The sequence below is a fragment of the Amblyraja radiata genome, chromosome 4 (genome assembly GCF_010909765.2).
Source record: "Amblyraja radiata isolate CabotCenter1 chromosome 4, sAmbRad1.1.pri, whole genome shotgun sequence".
Classification (NCBI taxonomy): domain Eukaryota; kingdom Metazoa; phylum Chordata; class Chondrichthyes; order Rajiformes; family Rajidae; genus Amblyraja; species Amblyraja radiata.
The window spans coordinates 93,629,742-93,654,851 of record NC_045959.1 but is presented as its reverse complement, the minus strand read 5'-3'; the positions used below and the strand labels follow the sequence as shown (position 1 = coordinate 93,654,851).

The window sequence follows — 25,110 nt, the reverse complement described above, 5'->3', positions numbered from 1 at the left end:
GTATGCAGGCTTCTTGATTACTGCAGCTCCTCTAATATAGTACAGAATTATAAAACTTCAGTTCATTCAGAACCCAAAACAGTCAAGTATTAAATATCCAGGATATTCTCATCGGTGCTGAAGTTTGAAATGCAAACTGCAGAGTGTCCAGTAGGGGATTTGTGACCCATCTTTCATGGGTCTTCATGATTACAGAGGTCAGTGCGTCAGGCCTGCAGGGCTCTCGCTTAACTTTTTTTCCCTGTTGCCAGCCGGGCAACCTCGACTGCTTTTTAGGTTGCCAAATCACAGTTTAGGTGGTCATTTAAGATGGCTTGCATGACGCGTGCGATAATGTGCTCGGACGAAGTGCGTAGTTACCAGTCGGAATTATGGTCAATGAAGCATTTGCATATTATTTCTGCTTCAAATAAAGTCACAAACTAAACATATTCACAATTCAAGACATGATATATACCACAAAGACATGCAGCAAAATTACAATACAGTATCTCATCTCTTTTTACACGTTGCAATTAATGCAATTCATATTATCTCTTTCCACTTCCAAACAAAAATATGGTTATTCAGCGTTTGATCATCCTCGGTGAGACCAAGCGCAGGCTTGGCGATCGCTTCACACAATACCTCCACTCCGTTCGCAATAACCAACCTGATCTAGCGGTGGCTCAGCACTTCAACTCCCCCTCCCATTCCGAATCCGACCTTTGTGTCCTGGGCCTCCTCCATGGCCAGAGTGAGGCCCACCACAAATTGGAGGAACAGCGCCTCATATTTTGCTTGGGTAGTTTACACCCCAGCGGTATGAACATTGGCTTCTCCAATTTCAGGTAGTCCTTGCTTTCTCCCTCCTTCCCCTCCCATTCCCAGCTCTCCCACAGTCTACTGTCTTCGCCTCTTCCTTTCTTTTTCCCGCCCCCCAACCCAACCCAACCCAACATCAGTCTGAAGAAGGGTCTCGATCCGAAACGTCGCCTATTTCCTTCGCTCCATAGATGCTGCCTCACCTGCTGAGTTTCTCCAGCATTTTTGTCTACCCATTCACACAAGTTCTGTTATCCCACTTTCCTCACCCACTCCCTGCACATTAGGGGCAATTTTACAGAGACAAGTTAACCTACAAAGCCAATGCGTCTTTGGGATGTGGGAGGAAACCCACATGCTTGCAGGGAGAATGTGCAAATTCAACACAGACAGTGCCCGAGAACAGGATCGAACAAAGATCTCTGGCGTGTGAGGCAGCAAGTCCACCAGCTGTGCCACTATATTTTATTTTCCAACACAAAAAATTATACGTTGATAACTTTGGTTACTAAAAAAAAGAAACTATCCATTTTCATTCTTAAATCTCTAAGTGACGCTATGTCCCCCTTTCCAGCTACTGCATGTTTTAATTCAGTTCAAGGCTATTGGGGCAGTACATTGGCCATAAATTTGCTGCCTAAAATTGCCAGACCCGGAATTAATCCTGAATATGGGTGCTGTCTGTATGGAGTTTTGTTTTCTCGTTTATAACATTGTTTACAGAGTACTATGTTTGCATATTCTGTTGTGCTGCTGCAAGTAAGGATTTCATTGTTCTAACTGGGACGTGAGAGAATCACTCTTGACTTATGTCGCTGATGTGTGGGATAGAACTAGTGTACGGGTGATCGGTGGTCGGCATGGACTCGGTGGGCCGAAGGGCCTGTTCCACGCTGTATCTTTAAATTAAACTAAAAACACTAAAACCAGAGGAAATGTAAAGAAGGGTTTCTACCCGAAACGTCATCCAATTTTTTTCTATCCAGAGATGCTGGCTGCTCCATGGAGTTCCCCCGCACAATTAAAGCATGTAATAGTCTTCACCCTACCATAGGTACCAACCAGATGCAACTAAATTTAAGGTAGCTTTTTTTTCCCCAAGAACCCTTTTTTGCTTAAGTCCAAGTCAAGAGTCAAGAGTGTTTTATTGTCATGTGTCCCAGATAGGGCAATGAAATTCTTGGTTGCTGCAGCACAACAGAATATGTAAACATAATACAGAACAGGAGATAAAAGTTCAGTGTGTCTATATACTATAGACCATATATATACACAATAGATAAAATGCAATAGGCTGTTATTTTTCAGAGTTTGGTGCTGGTGGGACCACCAGTTTAAATTCCATTTCGAATATTTTTGGAGGACCAGGAGACCCGAGAGCTTGTGCCGAGCGCAGACCCGAGAGCTAGCGCCGCGAGCCGAGAGCTAGCGCCGAGAGCTAGCGGCCGAGCGCAGACTCGAGAGCTAGCGCCGAGAACTAGTGCCGAGCGGAGAGCCGAGCGCCGAGCTGAGACCCAGACATGGATGGCGGGCAGGTGTCCCGGTTGCTTGCCAAGCCGGGCAAAATAGCATTGCTTTTAGGTTGCCCGGCGGGACTGTATGTTGCCATTGGCACCCGGGCAACCGTTAATTTCAATCCCTGGGCCTGTAGTTATTAAGACCATTAATCCGTGTCTTGTTCGGTACAGGGACAATAGTGGAGACTTTGAAGCAGGCAGGGGCAGTACAGGTTTGCAGGGACTGGTTGAAAATGTCTCTCTAGACTGGTGCCAGTTGTTTGGCACAGAGCTTCAGGGTAGAGACGGAAACATTGCCCAGTCCTGGAGATTTCTGGCTTTTCTGTCTTCTGAATAGGCTCTCCACCTCCACAATTTCTATTGTTGGTGACACAGTGGCCAGACTGATGTTGGGCAGGAAGGAGGGGGTGGGTAGTGGACGAGTGAGTAGGTGTGAAGTGGTGATTGGGGAAGGGGTACCAGGGTTAAGTTTCTGTTATTGAACCTGCAGTGGAACTCGTTCAGGTCGTTGGGCAGCTGACAATTGTCCAAGGAGCGGGGGTTTTCCTCTTGTAGCTGGTGATTTCTTGCAAGCCCTTCCAAACTGAAGAAGAGTCATGAGCTGAGAACTTGCTCCTCAACTTCTCTGAGTACCTTTCCTTGGCAGCTCTGATTCCTCTTCTCAGCTTGTACTTGGCCTGCCTGTAGAGGACTTCATCCCCGCTCCTATAGGCCTCATCTTTAGACTAGTGGAGCTGTCTGAGTTCTGCTGTAAACCAGGGCTTGTCGTTGTTGAACCACAATCCGGGTCCTAGTGGGAATGCAACCGTCCTCACAAAACATTACATATGATATCAGTGTCTGTATATTCATCGAGGCTTATGGTTGCTTCCCTGAACACATGCCAATCAGTGCAGACAAAGCAGGGCTGTAGGTTTTCAATGCCCTCGCTTGTCCACCTTTTCATTGTTCTTACCACAGGCTTAGCAGATTTTAGTTTCTGCCTGTGGGTCAGAATAAGGTGAACTAAACAATGATCAGAGACACCCAAAGGCGCTCGGGTAACAGAGCGATATGCGTTCTTGATTGAAGTGTAACAGTGATTGAGTGTTCAGCAGGCAGTGAAGAACGTTAATGGCATGTTGGCCTTCATAACAAGAGTTGAGTATTGAAGCAAAGATATCCTTCTATAGCTGTACAAGGCCTTGGTGAGACCACACCTAGAGTATTGTGTGCAGTTTTGGTCTCCAAATTTGAGGAAGGAGAGAGGGAGAGAGAGAGAGCTTTCAAGAGAGAGTTAGATAGAGCTCTTAAAGATAGGGGTATGGGCTCGAAGGGCCGAATGGCCTACTCCTGCGCCTATTGTCTAAGTCATGGCTTAATTATGTATTTTATGCAACTCAAATATTCGGCTTAATCTCATCAGTTCACATAGTGATTGTAAATGTTATATTGTATATTGATTTGCAAGGGGAAAAACTAGGAAAGACATGTTCACAAGTAATTACTCTTGACATCTTATTTCAGGTTAACGAATAACATTTAATACCTTTCTAATTATATTATTTATTATCCCCTGTACAGTGGGAATGACTGATTTCAACTACATGATCAAACATTAATGCATCTGAATAAACATTTAAAAAACTTTTGTTATTGCTTTGCCATCGGTTACTAAATCTTATTACAAAGGGTAATGCAATGGCACAGATTTTGATAAGATTTATATGGCTTGAATTTTGAGCATCATTCGCCACCTGTACTTGTAATTCAATTGACCAGCTGTCCTGCGCACACTTAAATCCTTTCTGGGAAGGAGTTGCTAATTGAAAGCCTATTGGGTCTGATCTGTTAAGTTTCGATTGTGGTCCAGGACCTTGCAGGTTATAATTTGGTCACATAGTTAGGCTTTGGTAGTTTCTGCTAATGAAGACACAGTCTTTGCAGGCATTCTATTCTTGTACACTCTGGAGTTTAGAAGGATGAGAGGAGATCTTATTGAAACGTATAAGATTGTTAAGGGTTTGGACATGGTAGAGGCAGGAAACGTGTTCCCGATGTTGGCGGAGTCCAGAACCAGGGGCCACAGTTTAAGAATAAGGGGTAAGCCATTTAGAACGGAGACGAGGAAATACTTTTTCTCAAAGAGAGTTGTGAGTCTGGAATTCTCTGCCTCAGAGGGCGGTGGAGGCAGGTTCTCTGGATGCTTTCAAGAAAGAGCTAGATAGGGCTCTTAAAGCTAGCGGAGTCAGGGGATATGGGGAGAAGACAGGAACGGGGTACTGATTGGGGATGATCAGCCATGGTCACATTGAATGGCGGAGCTGGCTCGAAGGGCCGAATGGCCTACTCCTGCACTTATTGTCTATTTCTATTGCCACTAGACCTATATTTTTTGCCCGTTAAAGCAGACATTTTTTAAATGCTTCTATATGGAGTCATACAGAACAAACAGACCTTTGACCCAACTCATCCATGCTGACAAAAATGCAGCGTGCCAAGAAATTCCCATTGCCTGTGTTTAGTCCACGTCCCTCCAAATCCCTTCCATCTGTGTACTTGTCTAAATGTCTTTTTAACTGCTATAACTCTATGGCTCCTAGAAGTTTTTTCCATGTTCCCACCACCTTCTGGGTAAAAGGTTGACCTTTGGGTCCCCCTTTTACCAATTTTCCCCCTCCTCAATTCTATGCTGTAGTTTTAAACTCCTATTCTTGCTTTTTGGGGTGGGGGGGGGAGGAGAGAGAGAAGGCTATGACCATCCACCTTATCTACTCCCCTCATATTATATACTTCATAGTCACCTCAGCCACCTATGCTTCAGGAAGGCTAATTTTTTTTTAAACTATTTAACCTGATCACTTTTTCTTTCTCTTTGTCAGTTAATGTTAGTAGATGTTTTAATCATCTGAAATTATAACTATACTTGGAGATAATTGAAAAATGGTTTATAAACCCAATTTTAATAGATACAATGCAAGTGGTCAGCACATTGGTGTGTAAATTCACACCATGGATTTGGAATGCCAATATGTTGATACATTTGTAATCGTTGCCACTGAGAGCAAATGACTTCAGAAGTTGTTTTACAGTTGCACTCATTTTATAAATGTTGCAGTGAATCAAGAGGATTTATGTAAATATTTGAATTAATGTTTATTCAGTTTCAGTTCAGCCTAATTTGGGGTATTATTTAGTTTATTTGTTTACTTGAATGCATGGATATTGAACAGATTTTGTTTATCAAAAGTTTGAATATGTCTATAATCATTGATATATTTACATTACAGAGATAACCAAAATAGAGGCAGGAGAGGGAAGTGATGAAGAAAAGTTTGTGGATGTGGTCAGTAACAAAAACATGAAGCTGGCTCAAAAAGTGTTAATTCCTGTTAAACAATTTCCAAAGGTAAGGAACTAGATTATGTTTATTTCAAAGAAAAGTTTTAAATTTGAATTGGGTTATTAATGGTCTTTAGATATTTAGACTAAAATAATAATTTCATCATAGCGCCCGTAGCATGGGACAAAGCAAATTGTTTTTAATTTTTGATTCTGCGCACTCTTCCTCCTTAAATTCTAGTCAGAAAGATATCTTAACTAATAGAGAGTGTTTTGGGCTTTTCAAAAAATGTTTCACATAGCTCTTTCCCAGTATTTGGTTAGGGATAAATATTTGCACATTATTTACCACTAATTGTTTCAACAAAGTTTTATTGTTTAAAATAAATCTCATGAGCTAAATGGTGTCAAAGGAGTAATGCTACTTGTCAGCAGTGAAATCCTTTACTCATACATCAATATTGTTTGGCATATATCTTAAGGATCTGAAAAACATCAGTTTAGTCGACTAACATTTGATTTGCATTAATTATTTGAATACTGATATTTTCACAGCAAGTCAACGCAACATGCAAATTCCAATCTGTTTGGTAAATTTACAAACGTCGGGCCTAGCTATAATATCTCTTAACAATGCAGAAATTGTTATAATTGTACTCTATGCTATGTAAGAACAGTGTTACACTTTATCTTGGAAAAAACAATTATTGTGTTATTCTATTGTATTTATCATTTAAATAATAAAAGCCAGTAATTTTTGCTTTTGATGTTGAAGTTAATAATTACCAATCCTGATTGGCAAAAAGTTAAACCCATCCTCATGATTTTAAGTGTACTGAAGCCTTTGACTACATTTAAAACCATTAGTCTCCGTTGAATTGCCAGTATTTTTCAGTTATGTACAATTGAAGAAATGGAACTGTGACCATTTTTCTGACAGATCATGATGAAGTTAAATTTTAACCAGTTGCATATGATTACATTAAATATGAGCAGCAGTCGCCCACCTGGGATTGAAACCTGCTCCATTTTTTGAGCTGGTCTGCCATCTCATTGCCACTTTCCTGCACTATCCCACTGTCTTTAGTTCGTATTAATATCAAGTTTCTACTGTTCTAAGGTAATGAATTCCCATGGTTTACCACGGTTTGAGTGAAGAAATGTCTCCATCTCTGTTCCAAAATGCCTAGGCTTTGTTCTGAGAAGGTGAATTCTAGTTATAGACTTCTCAGCCTGCAAGCCTAGTAGAAATGTTCAGTTTCAGAGATTCCTATTCTTCCAAATTGCTTAAATATAACCTGGCCTTAAATATAAACAAGAGTACTATACATCATACAGTGATACACAGGTCATATGAGCAGAATTGGGGCATTCAGCCCATCAAGTCCACTTTGCTGATTACTTCACTGTGCTCCATCTATGACAACTGCATCCTTGATTTTATTCCAGCCATGTTTCATTAAGACCCTTTACAGTTGTGCTATTACTTACACCGGCATTCATGTTTTATTGTAATGATAGCAAAAGTACAATTTTTGTTCCTAATTGACGCTGCACCTGTAGGCTGATTTTCAATTACTTGTTTATCAGCACATCTAGGTCTTGTTAACCATCAACAGTTACTGCATTTGTGTTTTGTGAATAAAGTGGATACCCTTGTATTTTTTTGCATGTTATTTTCTATCTGTCATGTTATCTTCCTCATGTTCACCTTGTCCAGATTTCCCTGAAGCCTGTTTATGCCCAGTTCCGCACTGGCAATCCTTCCTAGCTTTATATGATGTATAAAGTAGTAAATGCAGTATTTGTTCCTCGGCCAGATCATGACTATAGATTACTATTAGTCTGAAGAAGGGTCTCGACCCGAAACATCACCCATTCCTTCTCTCCAGAGATGCTGCCTGTCCCGCTGAGTTACTCCCGCTTTTTGTGTCTATCTTCAGTTTAAAGCAGCATCTGTAGTTCCTTCTTGCACTAATAGCTGTGCAACTGACACTAATCCCCACTGATCACAGTATGTATGCAGGATTTGTTTACTCTTTGTTTTCTCTCCATGAACTATCCTTAATCCAAGTAAGCATAATAGACAATAGACAATGGGTGCAGGAGTAGGCCATTCGGCCCTTCGAGCCAGCTCCGCCATTCAATGTGACCATGGCTGATCATCCCCAATCAGTACCCCGTTCCTGTCTTCTCCCCATATCCCCTGACTCCACTATTTTTAAGAGCCCTATCTAGCTCTCTCTCGAAAGCATCCAGAGAACCTGCCTCCACCGCCCTCTGAGGCAGAGAATTCCACAGACTCACCACTCCGTGAAAAAAAGTGTTTCCTCGTCTCCGTTCTAAATGGCTTACTCCTTATTCTTAAACTGTGGCCCCTGGTTCTGGACTCCCCCAACATCGGGAACATGTTTCCTGCCTCTAGCGTATCCAACCCCTTAACAATCTTATAGGTCTCAATGAGATCCCCTCTAATCCTTCTAAATAATATCCTTAATTCCTTTTACTCTGACTTTTGATTGATCACTTTTGTGTGACCTTATCAAAATCTTTCCCCAAATCAATCTGTCCACTTGGCCCCTTTTGTCTGTTCTATTCTTCATATCCTCAAAGAACTCCAGTTTCATAGTAAGATTAAACGAGAACTTACCAGTTCGAAGTTTGATCGTTATTTTATGAGGAGTTACGTTGAGGGATTACGTGAAGAACCCGCCAGGACGCATGCGTGTCATTCTTCAAAGCAGCGGTGTGAAATCACAGATAACAGTAATGACTGAACATAGTAAGATTAGAGAAGAGGATACCAGTTGAACTTTATGATCAAGGGTGGGAGCGGAGGGCACGTAATCCCTCAACGTTACTCCTCATAAACTAACGAGCAAACTTCGAACTGGTAAGTTCTCGTTTAATCTTACTATTTTACTTCGGAGTCACGCGAGTGACTACGTGAAGATTTCAAAGCTCTGTGATTTCATGCCGTGGAAACGAGTCCATGCATCACATCTGCCTTAATTGACTAAGGGAGGAATTGTGTTAACATGTTTAAACATGAATCCATCATTGAAAATCCATGATAAATTTATTAACAACAAATTATAGCCCCTATTTCATGGGGTGAAATCATATTACAGAACTTAAAATTGATTCTGCAAAAGTTCCCGGTTTAACCACTGGTTTATGGTAGAATTGTTGGAACGTTTTTTCCCTTGACCATCCTGCTGTCTCCAGGATTTGGTCCATCGGTACGTCCAACTCCATAGCTACCGATGTAGCTGCAGCCCTGGTGGAATGAGATTTGAATATGTCAGTATCCACCCCAGCTGTTAAAACCTTTCAGCCATCTGGAAATAGTTTGAACCAACACTTTTTTGTGGGGTTGCTTGTGGCTGATTAGTAGTGCCATCTCATTGCCTCTGATGTTTTTGGTGTTCTCCATATATAACAATAAATGTCTTATTATACAGAGACGATCATCTACAGGGTAAGCCCTAAATTCTATTTTGAGGCCTGATGATCCCGGTCTGTTCTGTTTGACTAATTCGTGAATATAAAAAGTTATATTTTTTGTTGAAGAAGTCATATTGTCCAGCCTTAACTTATGTAAAGACTGTACCCTTTGTGCTGTGACCAAAGCCATCAGCATGACTGTTTTATGCGTCAGTTTTTGCAGGGACAGAGCTGTTGCTGGAGACCAGTTCCTTAGCAACGTTAGGACAATACTCACATCCCATATTTGAGAGTACCTGGTTCTTGGGGGATTGATATTAAAAATTCTCCTCATAAGTTTGGTTACCAGGGGGTGAGTCCCAACAGAATGACGCTCTGATCCTCGCCATAGATATGCTGAAAGGGCACTTCTGGCGCAGTTAATGGCACTGTAACTGAGCCCCTCATCATAATGGTGGCCTGCCAGGAATTCCAGAACAGACGTTATGTTCATTGAGCTGTAAGTGATGTTGTTTCTGTGACAATATATCTCCCATTTCCTGATGTATACCAGATATTGTTTTTTGGTGGACTGCCTGTGAGCCGCTGAGATAATGTTCAATGTTCGGTCCGTCAGTCCCAGTTCCAGTAGAGGTTTCTTTAGACTCTACAAATTAATAAGTTTGTTGTATTATGACATGGATGACTATCCCCAGTTACGGGATGAACCAACAAATCTGGTTGTTTCAGGATGGTGATACATGGTTCTAAGACCATGTCGAGTATCACAGGGAACCATGGTTGAGTAGGCCAATCGGGCACTACCAAAATACCAGACGCCAAGTCTTGTTGTATTTTGCGTAATACCCGACTGATGAGGCAGAAAGGAGGGAATGCATAGAAAAACAATTTCCCCCAATGCAGCGAAAAAGCATCAATCGCTGATGCCCCAGGGTCTGGTTCCCAAGAAACATAGTTTGGTAACTGGTGATTGAGTCTAGATGCAAATAGATCGATATCTGGTGTTCCATACCGTGCTTCAATATCAGCAAATACTTTTATATCCAACATCCATTCGATGTTTTCATTGAATTTGCGTGACCTGGTGTCTGCCACTGAATTTAGGTTACCTGGTAGGTAAGTAGCTGATATCCAAATATTTCTCTGGATACACCATTGCCAAATTGTATTAGCCAGATTGTCACGATGTCGATTTGATTCCACCCATATGGTTAATATATGCCACCACGGTGGTATTGTCAATCTGTAGTCTAACATGCTGGTGATATATTCCAGAACAGTATGACTTTAGGCCATAGAACGCACCCAACATTTCCAGGTAGTTTATGCCAAGTGTCTGTAGTAATGATGCCTCCTGTGCATGCCATCTACCTCCACAGCTGGAGATGGAATTGGTAGCACCCCAACCAAGTGCACTGGCATCAGTTTGTAGCACCACTGAGGGGTTGCTGATAATGATAGGGCTGGAACAATGCCGAATGTTATCCCTCCACCATTTTAATTCCATAATTGCTTTGATTGGTAGCTTCATTGGTCTGTCGAAATGACCAGCATTAATTTTGAGTGCTTGTATTTTTGCCCGTTGTAAATTTTGATAATACAAAGGTCCAAATTGTGTGGCTGGAAAAGCAGCCACTATTTTGCCAATCACCCTTGCTACCAATCTGATAGATGGTTCACTGATGTCAATGAGGTTGTTGCAGGCCTCAGTTAAGACTGTAGCCTTGTCCTTTGGTAAAGTCACCGACATGTGAACTGAGTCAATAGTGAACCCCAAATAGTCCATTTTAGTTTAGTTTAGCGTTAGTTTAGATTTAACTGGATGGATGATAAACCCCAGTTTCTCAAACAATTGTTTGGTGGCTGATACAGCTAGTTTGGCTAATTCCAAAGTTTTGCCCACAATTAATATGTCATCTAGATAGGCCATGATCATATGTTTTTGTTTCCGAAGAAACGCTAGGGCTGGTTTCAAATTTTTTGTAAACAGCCTGGGGGCTGATGTTAATCCATTTGGTAGAGCTCTATACTGGCAGTGCTGCCCCATCCAGTTGAATTTTAAATAACGTTTGTGGTTAATCCGTATAGGCAATGAATAGTAAGCATCTTTTAAGTCGATGCTAGCCATGAAGTAGCCTTTGGAAATCAATTGTTTGGCAGTAACAAAGGTTTCCATTTTGAAATGAATATATTGCACACATGTATTCAATTTGGTCAAATCTATGATGATGCGACAACCACCATCTTTTTTGTTTTTGGTAAAGATATTAGACACAAATTCCAGAGAATCGGGTTAGGTTTTTTCCAATTACCCCCTTTGCGTGAAGTCTCACCAGTTCAGCATGTGCTTCTAATTTTTCTTTTCGTGAAAGTATGAACGTTCGGTTCGGTACATGCTGAACTGGGGGGCTTTTTTTGTGCACAAATTCAATGGTATATCCCTGGATACTGTTTAGGATATAAGTGTCTGTAGTTAATGTACTCCATGCATCCCAAAAGAAGTGTAATCTTCCACCGATATGTGTATTATCCACACTTCCTATAATTTGTAAGGGACCAGACCCACCTACCTCCATGGTTACCAGTGGAAGGTTTACTTCTTCCTGTGTAGTCTTCGAGGAGGTTGAGGCACCGGGGTTTGGGTTTGGGGTTTGCGCATTTTCCACGAAGGCCAGTCTGGGCCATGGCCTAAAAAAGACCGCTGTCCTGTATGCTCGGCCTTTGAGCTTTCACCAGCTACTCTTGTTCTGCTGGTGGGTGCGTAAGGGTGCTGTCTTTGGCTGTGGGAGGTCCTTGCTGTTGTCGCCTTTATGAGCCCCATGGTTTTTGCCTCCTCATCGAGCTCCTTAACCTGCTTGGACAGGTTTCCCCCAAATAATAATATTGGTGGCTTTGTGTCTCCAGGTTTGCACAGGCCTGCAAATTTTGGATTTAAGGCAGGTCGGATGGCACTCTTTCTGATACTATCGATTTCATACTGCGTATTGCAGAATAGTGCCAGTGCATCCTGTTGTTCTTGCGACATTTCCTTCCCATCCACTGGGCGAGCGAATGCTGTGATCCCTGCTGTTAGTAGTTTTAGTATTTTCTGGAGCTTGACATCCAGGCTTCTAACTCCTGCTCCGACGTGTTTCCAGACACAATTATTCACGACTGGAACATTCAGGGATACGCAATTTCCTGGTGCCAGATATTTGGCAGTGGTGTCCATCACAGCCTGTTCCTGTAGTTGCTTGAATGACAGGAAATCAATGCTGGCAGCTAGTTTCTGTTCTAGGTTTCGTCCAGTCTGATCCGGCTGTTTGTAGTTGGACACCATGTCCAGTAGATTTTCTCCTTCCTGCACCCCCTGTACACTTGTAGTTTGTTCGGCAAACCCCTCTTCGGGGTCAGCCCAGAATTGACCCCAAGTACTCCACTCTGACGAGGGAGATGCACTGTGCAGCCCTACATAAGGTGCTGCTGTGGGTGTTATGTATGACCCACGGTGACTAGACTTCATCTCCCGGAGTCTGTCACGGCTTATTTGCTCCATAAGCCGCTCCATCCGGCTCCAGTGCGCACGGTCGCTGGCCGCTCGTGGCTCCTCAAAGTCGGACTCATCAGAGTCAACGGCTCTGTTTGTTTTTCGTTTTGCCTTCCCGGCCGCGGTGTTGATCTGGCCGGTGCGGGGTCTAAGTCGGGCACAGCTGATTCCATTACGGGTGATTCCTGTGCCGCCGGCCGCTGCTGGCTGCCCGCAACTCCGCGGTCCTCCCCGCCAGCTTTGTCGCAGCTCTAGTTTACTTTTTCGATTTATCCATCATTTCCCCACCTGTGAAACAGTATGGGAACAATAATGACCGCACAGTAACCACTTACCTGTCGGTCCCGGCTTTTAAACTTGCCGCTGCGGGGGAACGTCGTTCCACCCCGCCTGTCGTTTCGCAATGTGTGTAGCAATATGACACGCATGCGTCCTGGCGGGTTCTTCACGTAGTCACACGTGACTCCGAAGTAAATTCAAAACATTATTTTCCTTTTATAATTTGATGCTGAGTCTGCTCAATCCAGTTATTATTTTCAAGGTATTCTGTTATTACATTCATTCATCATGGATTCCAGAAATGTTCCTACATATTTCCCTATGTTTCTGTTTCACGAGTCATCTAGTCACTCTTATGACCCTGCTGCTCTCTATGTCAGGTTCACAGGATGTCACTTCCTGTGCAGTGCTCCTTGCTAGGGGTGAATTAGTTGTCCTGAAGCTTCCTAATGGTATTCTGAGTCATGCAGCATCCAAGGCCCATTTATTTTCCGTGCAGCAATTCCTACTCCTTCCCTCCATTGGCATTCCTTTCTCATGTAGAGCTGTACTCCTGAAGCTCAGTTTACTCCTCCCATACCCTTGCCTTCTTGCCTGTTTTGAAGTCCAATTTCATCCCCATCCCAAACTTTGTCAACGCCTTTTTTTTTCCTCCTTGTTCTGCTTTCTAATCTGAATTATCTGGACAAGCAGTGACCTACCCAACCTACCCTCTCAGCTCTTCCCCAATCATTCACAAACCAATCTTGAGTCTGTCTTTATAAAATACTAGACAAAGTGGGACCCGTTGGGTCCCAGCATCACACGGGAGGGCTGGTCACCGACGCAATATTCCACCCCTCCACCAATTCCAATATTGCTCGCCAGTGGAGGGGCTGGGGGGGAGGGCTTTCTGTTGCGCTAGTATAGGTGTTGCGGGCCGAAGGTACTGGTTTCCAGAGGGCTAGTACAGACATTGTGGGACAAATGGATTCTTGGGCTGGCATCCAACTGTTGCAACGATTTTAAAAGCCAAGCCAAGGCAAACAATTTGGCTGCAGCCACCCGACAACCAAAATTCATTTTGTGGACACAAACTTATTAAAAAGGCGAGGCAAACAATTGGGCTGCAACCACCTGACAACCAAATTTCTTTTTGTGAACACAAACTTGTTCAAAAAGGCGAGCCAAACAATTGGGCTGCAGCCACCTGACAACCAAAATTCATTTTGTGAACACAAACTTGTTAAAAAGGCGAGACAAACAATTAAGCTGCAGCCACCTGACAACCAAAATTCATTTTGTGAACACAAACTTGTTAAAAAAGGCGAGGCAAACAATTGGGCTGCAGCCACCCGACAACCAAAATTCATTTTGTGAACACAAACTTGTTAAAAAAGGCGAGGCAAACCATTGGGCTGCAGCCACTTTAGAGCTGCATCGAGGGGACTCACCATGGAGTAGACGTGCATTCAGTGTTATTCGCAGCTCTCTGCCGTGACCCTCTCGCTTCCTGGGTCTGGCAGAGACTGCGTGAGGCACTACACTAATGGGTTTTATAGTCCCTCCCCCTGCCACCAGCGGGGGCAGCAGAGAGATCGTAGCACAGTGGGCCAAAAGCGGTCAAGATCAGACTTTTAGTAATATAGATGATTACTACAGAGGAGAAATTACCAATGCATTAATCTATCTTTCATTGTGTTTTGTGGTACTTCAATTGTGGAATACAGGAAGGACTCTGAACAGATCTTGGTATTTTTGAGGCACAGAGCACAATTGCAAACCTCCATTATTTGTATTTGAAGAAGGGTCTCAACCCGAAACAATAGGTGCAGGATTAGGCCATTTGGCCCTCAAGCCAACCCCGCCATTCAATGTGATCATGGCTGATCATCCACAATTAGTACCCCGTTCCTGCCTTCTCCCCACATTCCCTGACTCCGCTATCTTCAAGAGCCCTATCTAGCTCTCTATTGAAAGTATCCAGAGAACCATCCTCCACCGCCCTCTGAGGCAGAGAATTCCACAGACTCACAACTCTGTGTTAAAAAGTGTTTCCTCATCTCCGTTCTATCCCTTATTTCGGCTTATCCCTTATTCTCAAACTGTGGCCCCTAGTTTTGGACTCCTCAACATTGGGAACATGTTTCCTGCCTCTAGCGTGTGCAAACCCTTAATCTTTTATGTTTCAATAAGATCCCTTCTCATCCTAAATTCCAGAGTATGCAAGCCCAGCCGCTCCATTCTTTCAGCATATGACAGCCCTGCCATCCCGAGAATTAACTTTGTGAACCTACGCTGTACTCCCTCAATAACAAGAATGTTCTTCCTCAAATTTGGAGAACAAAACTGCACACAATACTCCAGGTGTGGTCTCACTAGGGCCCTGTACAACTGCAGAAGGACCTCTTTGCTCCGATACTGAACTGCTCTTGTTATGAAGGCCAACATGCCACTCGCTTTCTTCATTACCTGCTCTACCTGCATGCTTACTTTCATTGACTGATGAACGTCACCCATTCCTTCTCTCCAGAGATGCTGCCTGTCCCGCTGAGTTACTCCAGCTTTTCGTGCCTATTTGTAACCTTGGCAAGTGATCATTTGTAATATGTAACAATATATCCCCCACTTTATGATTATTTTAAGATTTGGATTCACCATGGTTTGTTGAGGATTGAAGAAGATAAGCAGGGAACAGCAGATTTCCATTAAAAATGCTGCTAATGGATCGCATCAAAGCTCCAATTATCTTGCTGTGCTTGGCAATTAGTGAATGGAAAGAGGAGGGTCAAAGAACATACTCATCCTTAGCCATGGACAAGCCCTGTTTAATTGCTAAAAACAGTGAATTCACAGTCAGGAGAAAATAATAGATGATCCATCTCTGCTTCCTCCTGAGTTTGCCACCATCGCACAATCCAGTCTTCAGCATATTAATTCACTGCATGAAATCTAAGAATGGTTGAGAGCACCAGATACATCAAAGTCTTGAGCAGAACATACCAGCTGTAGTGTTAAAGGTGTGGGTTAGTAATGTTGTTCCATGACAGTTACACTAGGTATCTACTCAATGTGGAAAAATCAATCTGGCTACCCCATCAGTCTACTCTGTTATCAACAAAGTGATGATAAAGCTTGTCAACTATTAAGTAACATTTCACAATACCCTGCTTAAGGGCATGCCCCACTTTCACAACCTAATTCACGACCTTTTTTACTCGTGTACATTTTTCATCATGTTGAAAAAACGCCCCGACCTACTTGATGCCACGAGTACCTACGACTAACATCACGACCTACCTACGACCTCCTACAACCTCGTGACAGCCATGCTGCGAGTATGAGTCGAGGGCAAACTCGGCAGAGGTCGTGAATTAGGTCATGAAAGTGGGACAGGCCCTTTACTGATTGCTCGTTTAGACTAGGTCAACCTTGATCCAAGCATGAATCAGAGCTGGAATCCAGAGATGAACTTACCAGTGACTGTTCCAGACCTAGTATGGCATCAGGATTTCTAGTTGCATCGAAGTTGGTGGCATCAAGGAGAAAACATTAATGGTTGGAATTGTACTTTGCAACGGATAAATGTTGCTGGAGGTTAATTGCCTGGAGGTCTTTCAGGCAATGTCTTGGTCCATTCATCAGCAGCTTCCTCACGACAGACCTCCCGTCAACGTCAAAAATGGGATGATTCTCTTCAAGGAGAATTTTTCCATACTATCCTGAAACAAGACTTAAAGAACATTCAGACACTGGCTAATTAATGACATTTAATATTTATGCTTCAATAGTGCCCACAATACCCATAAGTGAGAATTTTACCACCAACTTTAATTTTATTGACATTCTTAACTCATGAATATCCAGCCATCTAAATCCTTGGGATCGCATTGACCAGGAATTGTACTGGAGCAACTGCATAAATATTGCAGCAAAAGTAGCAAGTTTGAAGTTGGGTTGCAGCGAGTAACTAATCACCTGACAGCCCAAAGTTTTTCTATCATCTACAAGCTTCCTGTAGTGGGGAATCCAGTACAAAGGGGCATAATTATAAAATTAAAACCAGTTCATTAATCAGTGAAATCGCAATGACTGCCTTTTATGTGAACAACATTAGAATTTTTCTTATATGTGTGTTGTCAAATGGTTGCAATTTTCAAGATTAAATTTTGTTCTGATTGAGGGGTAGGGAATAAAGCCAGGAATAAAGGAACAAATCATTGGGCGGTATAAACCAGTCATAATCTAATTGTATGGCAGAACATGTGCAAAATATTAAAGATCTTATGATTTTGTTTTTGTTTAAAATTGGTTAAATGCTACAAGTTTTGCTGTAAACAATTCATTGAGCCACAATAAATGAAGGGACTGGAAATTGAGAAGCATTGGTCACATTGACTATTTGTATTAAAATAGTTATTATCACTATAGTGCAACAGTAGGGGGTACATTGGAGGGTACAGCTGGAAATGTACTTGCTGTCATAGGTCTGGAAAAGATTTTGAAGAAAGGAAAAATGAAAGCTCTCTCAGCATTATCTCCCCAACCCAAAACATCACCTGTCCATGTTCTTCAGAGATGCTGCCTGAGCCACTAAATTACTCCAATGCGTTGTCCTTTATGTTTTGAAGATATAATAAGTTTGGCTTTTGTAAGATTAAACGAGAACTTACCAGTTTGAAGTTTGATCTTTATTTTATGAGGAGTAACGTTGAGGAACTACGTGAAGAACCCCGCCAGGACGCATGCGTGTCATTCTTCAAAGCAGCAGTGTGAAATCACAGATAACTGTAATGACTAAACATCGTAAGATTAGAGAAGAGATACCAGTTCAGGATATGATCAAGGGTGGGAGCGGAGGGCACGTATTCCCTCAACGTTACTCCTCATAAAATAAAGATCAAACTTCAAATTGGTAAGTTCTCGTTTAATCTTACTATTTTACTTCGGAGTCACGTGAGTGACTACGTGAAGATTTTAAAGCTCTGATTTCATGCCGTGGAACGAGTCCATGCATCACATCTGCCTTGATTATGGGGAGAATAGAGTTAACATCATTAGACATCAATACGATATTGAAACCCAACGGTAAAAATATTAACACCAATTATTGCCCCTATTTATGGGGTAAATTATATTTCAGAACTTAAAGTTGTTTCTGCAAATGTTCCAGGTTCAATGACTGGATTGTTATAAAGTCGTTGGAAAGTTTCCTCCGTTGACCATCCTGCTGTCTTGAGGATTTGGTCCATAGGTACGTCCAACTTCATAGCTGCCGATGTAGCTGCAGCCCTGGTGGAGTGAGATTTAAAATGCTAGTGTCCACTCCAGCCTTTGTTAGGACCTGTTTTAGCCATCTAGAGATGGTCTGGACTATCACTGTTTTGAGTGGCTGTTAGTAGCTGATTAAAGTGACATTTCTTCCCTCTGATAATCTTAGTATACTTCATATATGATAGTAAGTGTGTTACAATACAGAGACGACCATCTGTAGGGTAGGCCCTGAATCCTGTTTTTTTAGGCCTGCTGACCCCTGTCTGTTCTGTATGACTATTACATTGATGTGAAAAGTTAATTTTCCAGATGAAATAATCATGTTGTCCAACCTTATTTTCTGTAGCGACTGGACCCTTTGTGCCGTGACCAAGGCCATCAGCATGACTGTTTTCATAGTCAGTTTCTGTAGGGACAGAGCTGTAGCTGGAGACCAGTTTCTTAACATGGTCAGTACAATGCTCACATCCCATATTTGGGAGTACCTGGTTCTTGGGGATTAATATTAAAATGCCCCTCATGAGTTTGGTTACCAGGGTGTGTGCCAACAGAATGCCGCTCTGTTCCTTGCGACAGGTATGTTGACAGAGCACTTCTGGCGCAGTTGATGGCACTATGACTGAGCCTCTCATCGTAATGGAGGCTTGCCAGGAATTCCAGAACAGACGGGATGTTCATAGATCTGTGGGTGATGATTATTATACAGGAAGGGGGCGCTGCACTGGCAGCAGCCTGTCGGCAGCGTGTCCGTTTCTGTTCAACTTTTTTTATTTTTTTTAGTATGTTTAAAAGTATGTTTTTAATGTTTCTTTGTGTGTTAAGTGTGGGGGGTGGTGTGGGGGGGGGGGGGGGGTAAGGGGGAAACCGTTTCGGCCGCCTCTTCCATGGAGAGGCGACTTTTTTCAGGTCGCCTCCCCCGTGGCCTAACAGCAAGGATCGGCGCGGACTTTCCCGGAGACGCGCCCGGGGCTTCAGCGGCGGGCGCAGCGTGGACTCTCGGCGCGGAGCGGGTGAGACCTCGCTGGGGCTCGCTGGAGGGGAGCGCTCCGTTACGCTGGCCCGCGGCAGCCGGCAGCCTGAAGCCGCGGTCTGCAGAACTCCAGCTGGTGCGGCGTCTACAGCCCGGGATCACTCGTGGAGGACCCGGGTGGAAGAAGAAGCTTCCACCGCCGGCCCGCGGCCGTCTTCTATCGCCGGTGCGGCATGGACTTACAATCTCCCCTGGAGGGGAGCTTCGACCGCCGGCCCTGCAGACTGCGGTGCTTCCGGCTGCGGCAAGGCAGGTACTTTAAAACTTTGACCGCCGGCTTGCGGCCTACACCAGCCTGAAGCCGCGGTCTCTGGTTGGGAAGAGCCGATCCTGGACTCACCTTGACTTTGACTTTGTCCCTTACCATCTGGACGCCTGCAGCAACGGCTGTGGAGGGTGGAGGTCCCGACCACGGGGTAAAATGGAGGAGGACTGGCCAAGCTCTGTGCCTTCCACCACAGTGATGAATGCTGTGGTGGATGTTTGTGTAAAATTTTTTATTGTGGTTGTGTTCTTTATTACTGTACCGCTGCTGGCAACCCAAATTCCACCGACCTTGGTTGTGTGGCAATTAAATTATATCAATATCAATATATCAATTGTTGTGACAGTATTTCCCATTTCTTGATGACACCAAGTACTGATGTTTAGGTGGACTGTCTGTGGCCCGCTGAAATAATTCCGCATTCGGTCCGTCAGTCCCAGGTGTAGAAGAGGTGCTTTCAACTAAAAATTAAAAGGTTTATATATAATTGTGACATGGGTAACTCCCCTTGTAGCGGGAAGAACCAGTAAGTTAGGTCTATGATGGATGGTGATGTATGGTTCTAAAACCATGTCGATATTACCAGGACCCGTAGTTGAGTAGGCCAATCAGGTATTATCAAAATACGAGACGCGGAGTCTATTGTTTCTTCCTAAATACCCGACTGATGAGGCAGAAGGAGGGATGCATAAATGATCCCCCAAAGCAGCGAAGTTACATCTGAACCACTGCCCCAGGTTCTGGCTCCCAAGAACATAATTTGATAACTGGTAAGAGCATGGATGTGAATAGGTCGTTATCTGGTGTTCCATACCGTGCTGTTCCAGCAATACATTTTTTATCCAACATCCATACACTGTTTCTAGACTTAGCGTGTCCTGTTGTCTGCCACTAAATTCAGTTTTCCTGGTAAGTTGGTAGCTGATATCCAAATATCTATCTGGATACACTATTGCCAAATAGTGTTGGCCAGATAGTCACATGATGTCGATATGTTTCTACCCATATGGTTGACATATGCTACCACAGTGGTGTAGTCAATTTGTAGTCTAACATACTGGTGATATAACCCAGAACAATATGACTTAAAGCCATGGCATGCACTCACTTCCCCAGGTATTTATGCCCAGCGTTAGTAATGATGCCTCCTGTGCATTCCATCTCCCCCACAGCTGGAGATGGAATTAGTAGCATCCCAATCCAAGGCCCATCAGTATGTGGTTCCATAAACGAGTAACTGTTAATGTTTAGATTGGAACAATGCCTAATGTTATGTTTCCACCATTTTTGTACCATAGTGGCCTCTGTTGGTAGCTTCATTGGTCTGTCAGAATGACCCCCCCATAAATTTTTGAGTGACGCATGATTGCGCTCAGTAATTTGATTATGTAAAGGTCCGATTTATGTGGCTGGAACACAGCCACTAATGCCAATTATTCTACTACCAGTCTGATGGATGGTTTAGTTTCCTGCAAGCCTCCATTAAGGCTGTACCCTTTCTTACGGCAAAGTCACTGACATGTGAACTGTGTTAAGGGTGAACCGCAGATGATCTGTTGTGTTAAACACATCTGTGGGCACCTCCAATGAGTACTATATAGCAAGCTTATTTTAATACGATGCTTGCCATGTAGTACCCTTCGATCAATACCTTTGCCATAACAAAGGTTCCCATCTAGTAATGAATATAAAGTACGAAAGTATTCAAATTAGTCAAATCTATGATGATGTGGCAACCACCATCTATATTATGATAAATATTTTTTGGACACGAATTCCTGTGATTCGTGTTGGATGTCCTCCATCACTCCTATTTTATTTGGGCACTGTAGTTCAGTATGCGCTTTTGTTTGTTTCTTATCCTGTAAGCATGAACATTCAGTTCGGTACATGCTGAACTGGAGGATAATGTAATGAATAATTCTAAGATATGCCCCTATACTTCTGAAATTTAAGTGTCGGTAGTAATATTCTATGCATCCAGATAGAACTGTAATCTCCCACCAACCTCGTAAGGAGCCAAACCCACCTTCCTCCATGGTTACTATTAGTAGGTTTGTTACTATTTCGGCATCCTCCGTGTTCGTTGAGGTGCCGGTGTCTGTGATGAGGGTAGCGCATTCCCCAGGAAGTAATTTTTAGACATTGCTTAATGTGCCCCAGAGTTTCCCTCTATGTGAAGTTCTTTACCTGTTAAGATAAGATGCCTCCAAATTTAATATTGGAGGTTCCAGGTTACATATAAGGCCAGTGCATCCTGGTGATCTAGTGTCATGTCTTTTTGTTTATTGTGCGGGCAACCCCGTCCCGCTGTTAGGACTTTAGAACTTTCTTTCGTTTCAATTCCCTGCCCTACCATGTTTTCAAATACACTGGTTGATACTGGGAACATTCAGTGTTTTGCAGTTCCCTGGTGGTATGTGTCTTCCAATAGGTTTTCTGCACCCTATGTGCACTAGGGGTATGTTCTGCTCCCCGGTTCAAGTGCAGCCCAGAATTGACCCCGTATACTCCCCTCTGATGAGGGAGAACACTGTGCAGCCCTACAAGAGGTACTGCTGTAGGACTTACTAGCTGCCCCCCTGTGACTAGTCTCCATCTCCCGGAGCCTGCCACTTACCTGCTCCAAAAGCCGCTCCAGCTGGCTCCGATGCTCTCGGGCACCCAACCGGCTCCAATGCACATGGTCACTGGCCATCGCGGCTGCTCCTGAAGCCGCTACTCCTGAGGCCGCTCCTGCTCCAGTTCCTGCATCCTCTCCACCCGGCTCCAATGCTCACGGGCACTGGCCGTCACGGCTGCTCCTGAAGCCAGCCCAGGATTGACCCTCGGTGTTCCCCTCTGATGAGGGAGAAACACTGTGCAGCCCTACACGAGGTACTGCTGTGGGGCTTACTACCTGCCCACTGTGGCTAGCCTCCATCTCCTGCCACTTTGGGGTATTTCCTCCAGCAGCCGTTCCAACTGGCTCTTATGCTCTCGGGCATAGGCCACTCCCGGCTGCTGTTGATCCTGCAGCCGCTCCAACCGGCTCCCGTGCTCATGGGCACTGGCCGCTCGCGGCTGCTCCTGAAGCCGCTCCAACCGGCCCCCATGCACACGGGCACTGGCCGCTCGCGGCTGCTTTGCTCCCCGCTCCCAGCCGCTCCAACCGGCTCCCGTGCGCACGGGCACTGGCCGCTCGCGGCTGCTCCTGAAGCCGCTCCAATCGGCCCCCATGCGCACGGGCACTGGCCGCTCGCGGCTATTCAGAGTCAGACTCCTCGGAGTCAACGACTCTGTTAGTTTATGCTTACCTCTCCTGACCGGCCGGGCCCGGCGCGGGAGCGAAGTCGGGAGCGAAGTCGGGCACAGCTGTTCCCATTACGGGAGATTAGCGTGCCTTTGGCTACTGCTGCCGGCTGCCCGCAACTCCGCGGTTCTCCCCCGCCAGCTTTCCCGCAGCCTTCATGGATCCGGTCCATGTCTCCACCTAAAAGGTAAGTGGAAGGAACGCAGAGTCTCCTTACCTGCTGTTCCCGGCTTTCAAATTTTGCCGCTAAGGGAACGTCGTTCCCCCTGCTGTCACTCGTTGCAATGCGTGTAGCGATATGACACGCATGCGTCCTGGCGGGGTTCTTCACGTAGTCACTCAAGTGACTCCGAATTAAAATAACTTGTCTTTCAGGCTTTGGCAAGAATCAGGAAACAGAGTGTAAGGGCCAGTGGTATAAACACCAAATACAAGGAAGAATTTATATATTTAATGTACTGACTTTGGTTCTAGTTTGCCCTTTGACACTATTTTCCCCTAAAGGGCCTGTCCCACGAGCATGCACCTGCATGCGGCGAGCGCGACCAAACCGGAAATGGGGGCCGCGCGGAGGTCGAGTGAGTGACGTGAAGTTTGAGTAAAGTCCGCGGGAAGTTCGCACATGACGTACGGCGTCAAGACGCTGCGTACGGCGTTGAGACGCTGCGCACGCCCGTCGAGGTGGTGCGTACGGTGTCGAGGCGGCTGCGGACCGGCAGGCCGTTGCCGCGCGGAATTTTTGAACACGGTCAGTTATTCGGAGCCCCGCGCGATGTCAGGACCAGCTCCGCACAACTCCATACGGTTCCGGCGATCGAAGTGAGACCGGCCCCGCGAGGCCGTAAGGCTCAAGCGACCACGTTAGGTCATGCTTGCCGCATGGAGTCGCATGCTCGTGGGACAGGCCCTTTACAATGTATGGTTTTCTGACTCATTTTGTCAGTATGTCACTGAATAGTTAAAGCAAAGAGGACTTTATGATGAATGATTTTAGACTGGCATTTTGCTGCAACATATTAATTCAATGGTTTCTTAACTACTTGACAATTTTTCACAGTCGGGAATTAATTGCACTACTTTTTCAAATGTATCTGTACTAATAGATTTGCTTAATATTTTCAGAATGATATTATATGGTTTTGGTTGTAGAACCCGATTTGAAATGTTTAAAAATGAACTGGTTTCAATGTTTGATGTGTAAGTTTATGTTGATGTACAAGAAATTGGAAGCAATGTCTTTGGATTCATTAAAATTTGTCAATGCTATATTGGGCATTATTCATTCAAAATACAATAAAATGAATAATGTATATTGGGGTTGGGAATGAATATGCAGATCTAGTGTTCCACTTTTGTTTCCAGAAAGCTTTGTGAGCAGAACCTGCCATATTCCTGCCTAATGGTTTCATTTAGGATTATTCTAACACTTCATAGTTATTTTGATCAAACATTCTTTTATGTCACAAGTGTATTCCAGTTTGTAGTAAAACATGCAAAAGACGTTTTCAAGGTTGCTTGTTTTCGATATGAAAAATGGGAAGGATAAAAGTGATTTAAAAAAATGTTCCAACATTTCCAATGTTTTCTTCTCTTTTTAACTACTCAGCACTATAACTGGCTTGATTAAATCCTCATAGTTTGTGTCTTTTAAAATTGAATATTTCTAGCCCACTTCCAATATCAGTCAGACTAAGGCCAAAGTATATAATTCTTGTGCTCTGCATATGCTATGTGATATCACAAAAAACTCCATCACGCTGTTGAGGAATTATGATGGTTCAGCATCTGGAAGTTAGTTGCGTTCCTTCCAATTCCCATGCTCTCTTTAAACTTAATTCACTGGAACCTTTTTTCATGCTGTTATGGAACATCTTAAAAGAAAAGTGAACTAAAAGCATATTGAACTGTTAATATTAAATAACGTCAGTCTTGCCAGATATAACAAGAACATTTACCAGCTCGAATGTTGCCATCTCAGATCCACTTAACATTTGCCAGTGTCAGAACATTATCGCTAGGCATGCCTGATAAGCGAGTTCAGTATTCCGACTGTGCATGCTCAGGTCAAAGGTCACTGCATAAATATTGCTGGAAAGCAGTGGAGCTGTGTACATATACACCTTAATTTCTTCTGGTTTTTCCAGCTTTAATTCTTCTAGGTAAGAAAATACTGCTTTCAAACTATGAATTAGTTGTCTTTATTGTTCCTTTGTTAAAATCTAAGATTATTTTGTTTTTATTGCTTTATGCTTTGGTGAGTGAGCGAGATCGAGCTCGTTCGGGGTCGGACCCGGTGCTGCAGGGCGCTGTTGAGATGCTGCTGGGCCGTCCCCATCCATGGCACTCGGGGAAGGGGGGACGGGGCGGTCCAGTGGC

At 43.9% G+C, this 25,110-nt stretch overlaps 1 protein-coding gene across 10 annotated transcripts in view; it reads left to right on the top strand.

Annotated features, from left to right (window-relative positions):
- khdrbs3 (KH RNA binding domain containing, signal transduction associated 3) overlaps positions 1-25,110 on the top strand; it is a 206,595-nt gene that overhangs the window by 47,939 nt on the left and 133,546 nt on the right. For all 10 annotated transcript variants that reach the window (XR_004411790.1, XR_004411791.1, XM_033019960.1 and 7 more), the window contains one exon: positions 5,591-5,709. Coding sequence is in view for 8 of the 10 variants with exons in the window: in XM_033019960.1 (XP_032875851.1) it covers positions 5,591-5,709 (119 nt within the window). In the remaining 2 variants the exon portion in view is untranslated. The remainder of the gene's footprint in view (positions 1-5,590; positions 5,710-25,110) is intronic.